Below are 13417 nucleotides of genomic sequence, written 5' to 3'. Positions count from 1 at the left end.
TAGATTGAACTCCAACTCTCAAATTTCTTAGACATTGGAGATGTTGGATGTGATGTCTTTGAGTTATCCGTTCCAAACATTATTACTAGGTTGTGTAACTGCTCCTACTCCCAGATACTTTGGCAGGACAAGGTGGTGCCATGTTCAGGCCACACCCCCATCTTCAGTTATTTTGAATGCAGATGAAAGTGGGAAATTTTCTGAGAAGATTCATGCCACAAACCTTGCTTCAGGAAGGGGTGCTCCTTTTGTCACTCAGGGAAGTACTGTGGGTATAATTGGAGGGGTGTCTGTGGATGCCACTCTCAAATTTTTGAGAAAACTTGTGGAGTTGAGTTCAGAAGATGGAGGAAATTCTATTCCTTTTCTACTGTGTTCTGATCCTTTCTTTAGTAAGGAGCTTCTGTCCTTTGAAAGGAGTTATTTTGTTTCTAGCACAAGTAGAGCGGAAAATTTGAAGCTCGATTCTTCTTCGATTGTGCAGAGTCTTAGAAACAAGAGGGTTTTTCTTGAGAATTCTGGGGCCAGTTGCATAGTCATGCCTTGTAATGTGTCACATTCTTGGTATGAACAAGTGTGCGAGGGATGTTCTGTTCCTGTTCTTCACATGGCCGAGTGTGTTGCCAAGGAGCTCAAGGAAGCTAAGCTAAAGCCTCTTTAAGCCAGTAGTCCTTTGCCGATTGGAGTGCTAGCCACAAATGCAACTCTGGCTGCTGGTTTTTATAAAGAGAAGCTTCAAAATGAAGTAATTTCCCTATCTTGTTTTCAATAACCTGATATCTTAACTATCAAGCAAATCTTATTACTGCACCCTAGGCTTAGAGAAATTAATAACTCAGGCCAATGTAGTTGCTCTGAGGAATGTCCATTACAGTTTTGCTTTTCATAGTATAACTTTCAGAACCCACTATATGATACAGACCTGGAACAAATTCTTTCGAAATTTGTTGTTTTCTTCTTGTGAGCGAGCCAGTTTCTATTAGGGGCAGTTCCTGACCTCTCAATTTCATATCCATGTCCTTCTTTTTTTCTTGCGCAAGCCATATATCCATGTGCATTGCTGGAAGCTTTGTTTCTGTTCAATAGAAGAGTATGTTTACAATGAGTAGATAATTTGTTTGTATCGTTTACTTGTTTCTTAACTTTATTCAACAAGTGCCGACAACATTTCTAATATGCTAAAACAAAAGCACTGCTGCATGGTTTCTTTCCCATGATTCATGAAGATCCAGTTTCCTTAGTAAAATCCATTATCTATTTCCTGTGTCAAAAAGTACTTATAGATCATTAAACCTTAGTCAACACGATATTTAGTCTCTAGTTGTTGGTTCAAATGAATCAGTACTTTAGTATTGGTTTGGTATAATGGCAGCTGGAACACAAAAACCTAAGGCAGAGGGAATTTTGATCCCATATTTCTCTCATAGAGAACAAGATCTTAATATTTTCTTGGTAATGCAGAGCATGTACTATCAGGAGCTTTTGCTTTATTACAACATACACTTCATAAATGTTTTACATGGCCTTAATGTGTACGCTACTTCATGTGTTTATTGCTTCTCTTCTGGTTTAGTTTCATTAGCACATTTTCGTATGTGAAGAATAATCTCTGTTCGTGCATACATAGAATAATTAGACCTCATGATTAATATTATGAACATTGAAAGAATTCTACCTGGCTACGTCTTTATTCTACTGCAGCTCTGTTAGACTATTATGTCTGTGCACTGCAGAGTTACCACCGCTTACCACTGCTGCTAAAAACCTGAATGGTATCTGTCAATATGTTCATAATGAATTTTGTATTTCTGCGCCTGCACATGCAACACTTTGTTGGTTTTTGCAATTTTATCGTTTTCTTATTTATGAACAAGGAGTTGATTGTCAAGTATGTACTTACATATAATGCACTAGTTGTTTTTCACTTTTTCTGCAATGGTTAAAAAGGACAATGTATTGGGGTGACACTTGACAAGCTATAGAGATTTGGATATTTCTTACTCTCATTTAATGATATTCAGGGTTTTGAGGTTGTACTGCCTGATAGAGCAACAATGGAGCATACAGTGATACCTGCAATTGAAGCTTTGAACAGAAAGGACATGGAAGGGGCATGCAATCTATTGAGAATCGCACTTCAAGTTCTTTTGGTGAGAGCAGCAAATTCTGTTATTCTTGCTTCTGATGATATGCGGGACCTCTTGCCCCCAGATGACCCTCTTCTCAAGAAATGTGTTGATCCAATGGACGCATTAGTCAGGTCAACTTTGAAATGGATAAAATCCTCTGGGCGTAATACATGAATAACAAAAGATAGTAACTACTCTATTTCTTTTTGTATCAATATTCTTCTGATTTCATTGATATCCTTCATTTCATTAATGCAAACTCTATTATTCAGTCAACCGTGTTAATCTATGTCGTGGTTTTTTTATATCTTATTTATAAACCAAGTCTTCAGACAAAAGAACCGGATACCTCTCGGTTATCTGAAACAACGATTATTAGGATTAAGTGGATAGAAATAATTATATGGATATCTAAAACCCATTATAACTCTATAAATGGGTTGACATTTTACAGGTTTGGGATAACATTCAATGACATTTATTATTCATTACTAATACTATACATTTTGCAGGCACATCCTCTTCCATTTTCAAGTAAATGAGAGATATCCTGTTTTTGTCCAAAGATTTTTCGGCTTTCTGAGTACATTATCTATAATTTGGTGTTAAGTACTGGTGGCAAACATAAAGCCAGAAAGTAAATAAACCCAATATAGGCACGTGTTTAACCAAAAGTACGACAATACAAGTTATTAAGCCCAGTAATATAAAACCTATATAAGCCCTGTTTTTAATTAGGTGTCATTTAGCTTTATGTATGAATAGAAGAGTTTTGTTTTGGCTCAAATAGATCGTTACTGATGATGCTATGTCTAGACATAGTTGGAAGAATAAATAATTCTTAATATTACTTGGAAGACATCACCTTGATGTTCTTTCCGGCGTGCTCTATGTTTTGTTTCTCATTTCACCATAAATTTGGTAGGCTTAAGAAGTTCAGTGTATTCTAATATCTGAAGCAATACTTAAGCATATACTCTGCAAAAAAAGGGCAAAATATCAAACCAAACCATATTCCTCAAAACAAACTCGATCAGACTGATTTTTGAGTTTTTACCCATTAGTAGAAATTGCTTAGTTTTTAATATAGTTATCCACTAACTTGTCCAGCCAGTTTCTCAGCGGGAAAAATCTGAAATCCAATCAGCATAGATGCGATTGATCTTTTTTAGTTCGTTTTTCTTGAACACGAACTTCACAGCATATGGTTCATTGTTATGGGAAGAGCCAGCTGCCAGAGTGCTAGTTGAGGCATTTGCAGTAGCAGCAATAGCAGTATGCATTGTACTATTTTCTGCATAAGGGTAGCTATCACTTGGAACAGCAGCATAAGTTTGCATTCTCTTGTATTCGGCAGAAGAGGAGCGATCAAGTTGCCCTACTTCTGCATCACAAAAACAGGGGTCAGACTTTATTAACGTGGATATAGTTCCATGTTCTATTGAACCACAAAATGCTATGCAAATATTTTCAAATATAGCGTCAAATCAAACCCAACAATTTTGTTCATCAAAATGGCAAAAAAAGAGTGTCTGTCTCTATTCTTTCCAAAAGGAAAACAGAATTTGTTTTTCGTTGGACCAAATTATTTTTCTTCCCACAGATCCATCCATACCTGACCAAGCTTGCTGGCTCGGCTAGCAAAGACCTATTTCAGTGCTATTGAATGGATTGGCTATTGACTAGTGGTGTTCAAAATTAAACTAAACCAATTATCATCAAATTAATTCAAATAAATAAATTGAAATACTATCAAACCAATCCAGAAACAAGAAAAGAAGAACATATTTTGTTGTTGTGATTTAGTTCAATTTTATTTTTTTTACAATATTAGATAAAACTGAACAACGTAGTTCTAATATACTTATATTAACATGTTAGATAATGATAGTGTGGGATTTCATTTATGATGAACATTTTGGTTATACCGAGTATGATTTTTTTTTCATGTGTCCTCTTCGTGGGAAGTAATCCTATCCAAGATAACAACAAATGAGGAATTTCACTTTAATTATTTGGGATTATGTAAATGTCATTTTCAAAAGTTCTTCAATAATCAATTTATTTCCTATAATTTACTTTTCAATTATGAAATTAACAACAATGTTAACACGATAAAACATTTTTTCAATGTTAATGTTTACTTTAAATAATTTTATCACGAATTGAACCGATCTGATCTTCAGCACCTTTCAAATGGAAAAAAAAATATATTAAATGATTGGATATTATCACGTCGTAGAGTCAAAAAAATTTCAAACAATATATGACAGAGATTTTTATTTCAGATTAATAAAATAAAATTCAATTACGCGCGTATCATGACGAGAGAAGATTTATCGGTATCATAATTAACTACATTATTCAATCAAATAATAAATTAACTACTTGCACAGAATATACTATTACTAGAGAGGTAGAGTAGTAGAAATACGATTTTGAGGATGTTAAGAAGCTGTAGTGTATATACGAGACCTGCATTGTTTAATCATGGAATCGTAAGCGTCGCCGTGGAATCGTCAGCGTCGCCGTGGAATCGCAACGCGTAATTAAGCAATTAATAGATCTATTTACGTTAATAGAACAAAGAGAAGAGAGAACCTGGTTGAGATTGTGGATTTGGAATCGGAAAAGTTGACGGCGGCGGTGGTAGCGCTGTTGCGGCGGAATGCAGGTAGCGACAGGTGCGTCCGTAGGGGCAGTGTTTGTTTTGAAGGAACAATCTGCACAGCTTCGGTTGGCGACGGAGCTCCCCGACGCTGTGAGCGTAATCGCATTTGATTCCATGACCGCACACGCCTCTCCTGAATCTCCTGCACAACTCAGTCTTCACCATCAAGTTACGATTATTGTTATGATTACTGTGGTGATTATTATTACTGTTATGCTTTTCTGATTCTGTTGAGTTTCGGAGATGGTGTGTCTGTGCTGCTGCTTGTGCCTCCATCTTCACTTCACTTCACGCCAAATGCACCGCTCTGAATCCGAAACGGTCAAAGCGCACTGCAATGAATGAAATCAAAGAATGATAAGAGTTGATTCTGCGTTGTACTGTGTATAATATATAATATATGCATGTACTGAATTTATATTGACCTGTTTTGACACTCAAATCCCGACACGGAATTCGAGCCCAAATGAAACATTGACACGAGAAATACCAAAATAGCCTCACCATCCGTATGGGCTGCTTCTTTCTGCACCTCCATATGTGCTTGTGCACCCCATAATAAATATGAAAATACTTTTCTACCCTTTAGTGAAAAAATAAAACCCACACAGTTTTACACCTTCTTCCTTTGTTTCTATTTTTCTGAGCGCGCCACTCCAAGCACTGAGTACCCGTTGAGCTCACTTAAGGTTTTATTGGTGATTTTTTATGTAATTTTTGGAATTTGTGGTGGAAAATGTTAGTTGTTTAGTTGTATTTTTCTATTTTCGTCTCTTTTGATTTGTCATTATGTTTGTTGCTATTTTGTTTTTCATATTTTATAAACATTTTGATTACAAAAGTTGGAAGCCAATTTGTAATCCAAAATTATTCATCGAATTTGGACAATTCAGATTTAGTATTAATTTATGTAATCCATAATAATTTTCTTAAAGAAAAATATATGGATTACATACACAGAAAGATAATACGAAATCTGAAAATAGTTTATAATTTATATAATCTTGAACATGTTATTTTGAAAAAATATATTCTAAATTAAGTGAATAGAAAGTTATTGTTTAAATCCAATATAAACTTTTGGTTTTAAGTAAACAACACATAAACGAAAAATTCACCGTATGCAATTACCTCCGACCACCATGCACCACCATGAACCATCGAAAACGCAACTCAATAGCAATAGAATAACCACCAGCTCCTTCACCAATTTCTTCACACACCAACACTTCCACACACCTCCATAACCGTAACTTCAAACATTTTAACTTAATTAGAGAAGGGCAGTTTTGGAATTTTAAAAATTATGAGGGTGCCACAAGCACATATGGAGATGCAGGAAGAAGCCGCCCCAATATATATGGGCTTTGGGCTTCAATGTCAGTTTCTTATTCAAAATAAAAATATTGATCTTGTTATTTACACTCCCATTATTAATATCTACATTTCCCTTCTCCTTTTCTATAAATTTACTTAATTAACCTTTTTTCCTTTTCAAAATCCTGTTATCAGTTTAAATACTGTGAATCCTAACCTAATTGAAAAAAATAATATTGTTTGAAAGCTTAATTTATCGCAAACCCTTTTAAATAAGTTACATAACATGTCTCTAAATAAATTAATAAGCCCAAATTTATATGTAACTCAATTTTTAACCTTATAAATAAAAAAATATATAATCGTTATTAAATAACTTTAAAAATTTGAACTTACTATAGCTTAATAATATAATATGGCATAAAATTACAATTTAAAACCCCTATTATTCTAACTCAAGACCAAGAATATGGTAATGCATAAAAACTTATAACTGTGATGACAAAGTCACCAACAGAAACAGGAAAGTATGAGAAAATTGGTTATTAAAAGATTGAAAAATCACATCGATTTGACTTTTCTTTTTCTCCAATCATTTTATTTATTTATTTATAAATGTTAGTTGTTTAAAAATATTTTAAATTTTCAAGATACAAATACATCAAAAGATTCAAGTTTCAAAATTTTCCTTACACAAAGTTATGGCCTGGATCATTTCCAAGGACAAATCCACTAACAGAACACAGGAAAGTAGGAGAAAACAAAGTTGTCTGAGTTTAGCTCTGTCTCTGCTATGCAAAACTAGTAATACAAATAAAAAAGCTTATTGGTTGGCAAGAATGTCTTTTTTTGAAAAATTAAAACTTATTGAAGCTTCTTTATTCCTGGAAATGATGGCAATATTGCAATAAGCGCATCACCATATGCAACAGGTTCTGTGAAAAACCAAAAATAAGAGTCACACACCAAACAATACCAGTCTGGTCTTTGGACAGAAATGATTAGGAAACTAACCTCCATCCTTTCGTAGTATCTTGATGATCTCTCCGGACACATCAGCCTGCAAACATGAGAATCATAGCAATGATTAGTAGTCATCATATTATGATCATTTGCCCCCTTCTCATCATCCACTATAAGAAAATCATTAAATAGTAACCAAATTTAGAAACAAAAAATAATTAGTCACTATAGTAACTAAATTAGATAAACATCAGAGTCACACAATAACTTGGAAGAGACGCAAACCTCAATTGCCACCTCAACACCCAGCATTTCAATGTAACAAATCACTTGCCCCTCCTCAACAATTTGTTTCTGTCAATTGGGACACAACTTCATGAAAAACATCAAAAGCCAAAAACAAAAGGAGAAGAGCAAAGCCGTCAACAACTGTACCTCTTTGCATGATGGTGGAGCACGCTTCCCCTTTATTGTTCGTGATCTCCTAAAGTACCCCACCTGCTTATGGTTTTAGAGTGCATTATATAAGGTTTGTAAAATGTAAAGTACAAGTTTCAGATTCTTACCTTTGGACATGGAATTATCACCAAGCCTTCATCCTTAGCTTTGTCTAGGAATCTCTGGATAGATCCTGGAAAATACACCTGGCCTAAAGGATTCGAGATGGCCAATGAAGTTGTAGAAACTGATCCATTTGTTTTAGGCGTTTCTACGACATCATTTACACTTACAGAAGCAGGAATAGGAGTAGGAGGAGGTAGAGTTTCGTTTTGTTCCGTCAAATCCCTCACTATATGCAGGTGAAACCCAGCAAGCTGATATCATTAGGAGGTTGGGCATATGACAATGAAGAGAGGAAACAACAATAAGAAGCAAGTCTAAGATGATATATCTAATGCCATTATGAGAATTTGAATAACATTGTGCTAATGAAGACATCAAAATTCAACTTCATTGTACTTACTTTTAAATCTATCTCCCCAATTGAACTCGAGTCACATAATTTTGTGACGAGGAATTCCACCTACAAAGAATGACAGTACATAGAGATACATGAGTTCAAATTTTCCATTCATGAAGAATAAATGTAGAAAATACACTTGTGCATTACAATGTGACAAATCTCTTTTCAAGTGTCATAAAAGAAAAGTATTTCTAGCTGGGAAAACTTCAGAACCAAAGGATTAAAATGATTATTTAACACAGCCAAGTAAATAAAATCACAGAAGAATCCACACAAATTTTTTTCTTCGAGCAGGGGGTTATATCAAATGAAAGGTGGGATGTAGGTCAAGCCTCAGGAGCTATATGCTAAACATCTGATAGGTTCATAAGCTTGGACACAAACTGTACTTTTCTATTGGCCTGTGCTTTGTAAGTTTAATCAGAAGGAGCTTAAGGTCCAGAACCTAATGTAGAGCAATATTTCAAGATAAGCATTGGCCAATTTTGGACCAAAATATACTGGCAACATATGCTATAAAATATACCAGAGCACACAAAGGTTATATACATAAAATGATTTTATAAATATGGAACAACTTAATCAAATTTGGACTAACAAACAAATAAGGTAATAGATGAAAGCAGCACAATAAAGTCATCACGAATTTGGATCTGTTTTATAGATGTCTTCCCCTGAAAAAATGAAAAAAGAAATAGATGATGAATAAACAATGAGATTTTCCAAGTACTAACCTCATTAAAATTGGGAATAAGCTGACTTGTCAAAACTGAAGATTTTGTCCCTTCAGAACCTTCTTCAGACCTTGTAATAACTGTGATGTAATCATTTAAAGTATGTTAATGAAGCCAGACAATAGTACAAATATCAAGTTAATAGTGTCTTTGACCCAGTGTTCTTAAGATGGCATCAGAGTCATTTATCCTAACGAGAATTTGTATCTATTGTGTTACCCGCTATCGGGATGATCAGACCATCTATAATTAGATAGCCTCACGATTGTAATTATATGATAAGTACCCAAGGACTTGGGGAACTCACCCTCAAAACCTAACTATAAAGAGGGGGAGAACCAAATACTTAAATACTCCATCGAGCATCCTAAACTACCCAGTGTGGAACATGGACACTTCATAGCCTAAGTTCCTATCATTATATCAGCGCAAATTACAAACTAGTATATGCATTTTACAGTAGAAGTTCCACGGATTCATCATAAAAAAGTATTAACCTCAGTACAGTACTATAGAATCAAAGAATAGAAGAACTTACTCTGGGTCTCTGACGATGGGGCATTGGCTGATGCCAAAAACCTATCTGTCTGCCGTGACATAACCAAACTAGTGTACTGCAAAGACTGCCTTCTCCAGCTTCTTGTACCAACTTGTTGTGAAAGGCCAACATTTTTTCCACTAAAGCGCAAGTTCAATACTTTAATTTTTGGGGTACCTAAGCAACCTGTGATAGAATTTATGACATGATAACCACTATTTTTTGGGGGTACATGACAATTCAGTAGTCTTAAAAGAAACACCAAACACTTTCATAATTTGCATACTAAGTATCCAACATGTTAAGACAACAGAGATTGATTGAAGAATAAAGAAAAAGTTTCTTTGAAATGTTAGAAAAATTGTCAAATGCACATGTAAATGATGATAAAAATAGTTTGATGAAATCAAAGAGAAAAATACTAAAGAAGAAACAAAATAATAGAAATTTCTAATAGATTCCTAGACAATATAATGGAACTTCGGCAAAGAGTACAATGAACAGAGAGTAGTAGACATGATCTTGGTGCTGAAAAAGTACCATTTTCAACACTCATCATGATTATATTTACACACAAAGCTGCTAAAGGGGGAGACATGTATTCTTTTCGTTCACACTCATTGTGACCAGTGTTTGTTTCTCAGAAATCATTCATAGTAATGTCAATTTATTCCACTAGTAGCCTATTCTTGAGGCTTAGAACAGCAAGCCCATACATAATCCTACTTGAAGGAAGAACACTTAACCAGTAGGATCAATATCTGGTTCAAAAAATCATTACAAAATTACAACTCAAGATCCGGTTTGTTGAAATAGTTACATTGTACAAAATAATTGAAAAGCCATCATAGTGAAGGCTGCAGCCATTTACGAATTTATCAACAATCTGATACCTATAGCATTGGAAAGTCCGAAGGGATTAGTAAAATAGATCACCGAGTGCTTCACCCATCAGATTAAAAACATAGTAGATTGTCAGTACTCAATACAAAACAAACACAATATCACTAAACCAGCAACGACCATGTTACCGAAAACTTAATCTCAAATATAAAATCACATTTCCCCTTCATATCCCAACCCCAGAAGCGATATTGCAAAGCAAAGCACATGCAAAACCTAAAATAATGGAAAAAGGTTCCTCTTTGAAGTATCAATTGTAATTTGCAATGGAATGATGGATCGATAAAATCGAGAGAAGGAAGACTCACATGAAGCCATTGGAAGCTGGAGGAAAAGGGGAAAAGGGTTGGGAAGTGAGGAAGGTGAAAGAGGAGAGAAGAGTGTGGTGATGGTTTCAATTGAAAGTTGAAAGAGTGAAGGCAAAGAAGACTAAAGAGGAATAAGAAGAAGAAGAGAGAGACGGGAAGATCAACAACCTCAACAAGAACAACATCAACAACAATGGCAATACAATGAAGACAGTTACAGCTGGATTTTTACCATTTTATTTTTGAGTAATTATTTACTATTTTATAATTTATTAATTATTTTTTATTTTAATAATTATCTATATCATTATATAGACAAAATACATTATATGGTTGGTTTATCTTTTAATTGAACAATTTTATCATTTAAAAAATAAAATTTTATTTATTTATTAAATAAATTAAATAGTTTTTCTTTATTTTTTTTAAAAAACAATTAGTTATATAATTTTTTAATATTATTTTTACAAAATTATATATATATATATATATATTTTTAATTAATTATTATTCAAAATAATAAAATTATATATTTTAATGTAGTAAAAATGTGAATACATGTGTGAAAATCATGTATTTTCATTCTAAAGTAAAATGCTTTTTTGAATTATAATTAAAATAATATTTGTAATTGCTTTTTCAAAAATTATTTATTATGATTTTTTTACAGTGTATTTTGTTAAAATCTATTTTATATTAGTAGAGTAGGAGTAATATGAACCATAACATTAATATGAGAAAATTTAACTTGCTAAGAGTGATATGCATTAATTATTTGAAATTCAAAATTTTAAAAAATTGAAATAACTATTAAATAAGCATAATTTCAGCTCCACCTCCTCATTTATTGTTTTCTTTTCAGCTATATATATATATATATATATATATATATATATGTTATAAATTAACTTTATTTCTATTCAAAAGCAAAATGTCCAATAGAATTCTCAAATCCAAATGCAAAATAAATTTAAACTACAAAACAACAATGGTTTAGTTTGGTTTAGTTCATGTGTTAAATCACATAAGGGGATAGTCTGATTTCTAGTGCAAGTCCTTTGGAGCTAAGCATTTAAAACATTCCACTCTGCTAGCGAAGTTGTGTTCATTGCATCCTGATCTGCACAGTGAAAAACAAAAAAATAAAATCATGTGTTGTCATAAAAAAAAAACAAGAAAATGATACTTTCATAATTTTTTAAAGAATTGAATATGATTCTTGATGTGATGAGTTTATAAATAAATATATATAATAAAAGATAAATTTGGAATTAAATGATATAAAAAAAATATTAAAATAATAATATTGAGAGTTGTAATGTGATTGTATAAAAAATGTGAGTTGTGAACGTATCATTGTCCCTATAAAAAGTATAGGAAAGTATAACTCAACAAAGATCATATTGCACGTGTGTAATGCCAACACCGCTTTCTTGCAAATGAGTTTTTCCATAAACTTAAATCATAACAATAAAACTAATCTTGAGACATCTCGACTCGTGATATCATGTGTAAGACTATATATTATAGGTGATTCGATAATTGTCTGATAAGACCAACAAATTCTTGTTAGGATAGACATGGTTCTAATATCATATTAAGAAGTTAACCTTAAGACAAATTTAATTTTGTAAAACCAACTTATAAGATGAGATTTGTACTTATTTATATACTATGAAATATCATTATCTCTAATCGATGTGAGATCTACCTATAGTATTTGAATCGTAAATCAAAGAGTTCATATTTTGGATAATGAATAATTTCGTAGATTCATAAATATTTAAAAAATATAATATAAAACATATAAACAAGTAAAAATATAATTAATAATCACAACCATCTTTTTAAGAGTGGTTATATTACTAACCAGATTAGATTAATATCATAGGATTTTTATAAAACAAATTCAAGTAATCCGATCTAGTTCACACATAAATCCAAACAACGATACAGAACCGTTTCGCGATTCATACGTTTCACACTCAGACGATACAACTGCAATACGAGAGGAAAAACAATTATTCTTGATCACCTGTTACATATCCAATCACCAGACTTCCATCCAGGTCTGGAAGAGGGTGTTGAGGATGAAGTGTGAGCAGCAGTGTTCTTGAAAGCACCACACTTGAAGCAGGTTAAACGGCTAGCAAAGTTGTGTGAAGCACAGTTAGACACATCACAGTACCAGTCACCTGGTCGAACATGTGACTCAGCAAAACCACCGTAATCCTTCCCCTCTCCGCCTTTAAAACCGCCACAACGTTGGCAACACTCGCGCCTCTCAAAGTTCAGGTGCTGGCACCACCTGCACTTCCAGTCTCCCACTCTGTTCATCGTTTCTTCAATCTATAAGAAGCAGAAGCTGATGAAGAAGATGAAGTGGTGATGAGGAAGATGGTTTATATAATACGAGAGGCCACAGAAAAAGAGAATGAATGGAGTGTGCGCAGTATTTTTTGATAAATTCTAAAAAAGGAAGAAGAAAAGGAAAAGAAAACCATGCATGGATGAATTCCAAAAAGTGTAAATATGTGAAAATCCACATTTTTTATAAAACATATTACAAAGCTTCTAGTACTATTATTTTAATATTTTTTTATATCATTTAATTTTAAATATATTTTTTATTATATATTTATTTTTAAACTCATCACAACTTTAAGATTTGTTAAACTATCGTTTTCCTTCTAAAAAAATAGTTTTTTCATTGGTATAATAGGCTTCCATCCATTATTTTTACAGTTTTTTACTAGTAGGTATAAATTACCTATGTACCATTTTTGTTAATACATGGATTTTGATTTAATTTCTCTATTTTTTTTGTATTTCCTTTTTTTTAGTAATATTTTTTATGTGATGACAGATGATTGTTACTTGAGGTGTCATT

General features: G+C 33.0%; 4 protein-coding genes across 4 annotated transcripts; 1 reads left to right on the top strand and 3 right to left on the bottom strand.

The window, feature by feature from the left end:
* Positions 1–40: 40 nt before the first annotated feature.
* LOC137836015 (uncharacterized) lies at positions 41–2405 on the top strand. The gene is made up of 2 exons (XM_068644818.1): positions 41–745; positions 2022–2405. Exon 1 carries the CDS (start codon positions 41–43, stop codon positions 659–661), a length of 621 nt encoding a protein of 206 aa, XP_068500919.1. The 3' UTR covers positions 662–745; positions 2022–2405.
* An 842-nt stretch (positions 2406–3247) lies between these two features.
* On the bottom strand, positions 3248–5076 carry LOC137834436 (zinc finger CCCH domain-containing protein 39-like). Its single transcript, XM_068642491.1, has 2 exons — positions 4731–5076; positions 3248–3513 (listed from the first exon to the last, which is right to left on the bottom strand). The coding sequence occupies exons 1-2, from the start codon at positions 5074–5076 to the stop codon at positions 3248–3250; spliced, it is 612 nt and encodes a 203-aa protein (XP_068498592.1).
* A 1698-nt stretch (positions 5077–6774) lies between these two features.
* Positions 6775–10743, bottom strand: LOC137836013 (uncharacterized). Its single transcript, XM_068644815.1, has 9 exons — positions 10528–10743; positions 9317–9502; positions 8779–8858; positions 8045–8104; positions 7647–7895; positions 7516–7578; positions 7366–7434; positions 7132–7177; positions 6775–7052 (listed from the first exon to the last, which is right to left on the bottom strand). Exons 1-9 carry the CDS (start codon positions 10535–10537, stop codon positions 6982–6984), a joined length of 834 nt encoding a protein of 277 aa, XP_068500916.1. The 5' UTR covers positions 10538–10743; the 3' UTR covers positions 6775–6981.
* An 828-nt stretch (positions 10744–11571) lies between these two features.
* LOC137834550 (RNA-binding protein involved in heterochromatin assembly dri1-like) lies at positions 11572–12951 on the bottom strand. The gene is made up of 2 exons (XM_068642575.1): positions 12563–12951; positions 11572–11647 (listed from the first exon to the last, which is right to left on the bottom strand). The coding sequence occupies exons 1-2, from the start codon at positions 12862–12864 to the stop codon at positions 11572–11574; spliced, it is 378 nt and encodes a 125-aa protein (XP_068498676.1). The 5' UTR covers positions 12865–12951.
* Positions 12952–13417: the final 466 nt, after the last annotated feature.

The sequence above is a fragment of the Phaseolus vulgaris genome, chromosome 5, assembly GCF_000499845.2.
Source record: "Phaseolus vulgaris cultivar G19833 chromosome 5, P. vulgaris v2.0, whole genome shotgun sequence".
Classification (NCBI taxonomy): domain Eukaryota; kingdom Viridiplantae; phylum Streptophyta; class Magnoliopsida; order Fabales; family Fabaceae; genus Phaseolus; species Phaseolus vulgaris.
Note: the sequence above shows the minus strand (reverse complement) of the source record. Positions and strands in the feature narration are given on the sequence as shown.

Bases quoted from the DNA above. Each gene is read 5' to 3' on its own strand.
- LOC137836015 (XM_068644818.1), top strand. From the start codon at position 41: ATGTTGGATGTGATGTCTTTGAGTTATCCGTTCCAAACATTATTACTA.
- LOC137836013 (XM_068644815.1), bottom strand. The intron at 8,859-9,316 runs GTAAGTTCTTCT...ATTACATCACAG, and splicing joins CCCATCGTCAGAGACCCAGA to TTATTACAAGGTCTGAAGAA. The intron at 8,105-8,778 runs GTTAGTACTTGG...CATTCTTTGTAG, and splicing joins TTATTCCCAATTTTAATGAG to GTGGAATTCCTCGTCACAAA.
- LOC137834436 (XM_068642491.1), bottom strand. From the start codon at position 5,076: ATGGAGGCACAAGCAGCAGCACAGACACACCATCTCCGAAACTCAACA. The intron at 3,514-4,730 runs GTTCTCTCTTCT...TTTGTGATGCAG, and splicing joins AAATCCACAATCTCAACCAG to AAGTAGGGCAACTTGATCGC.
- LOC137834550 (XM_068642575.1), bottom strand. From the start codon at position 12,864: ATGAACAGAGTGGGAGACTGGAAGTGCAGGTGGTGCCAGCACCTGAAC. The intron at 11,648-12,562 runs GTGATCAAGAAT...TTCACTGTGCAG, and splicing joins GGTGATTGGATATGTAACAG to ATCAGGATGCAATGAACACA.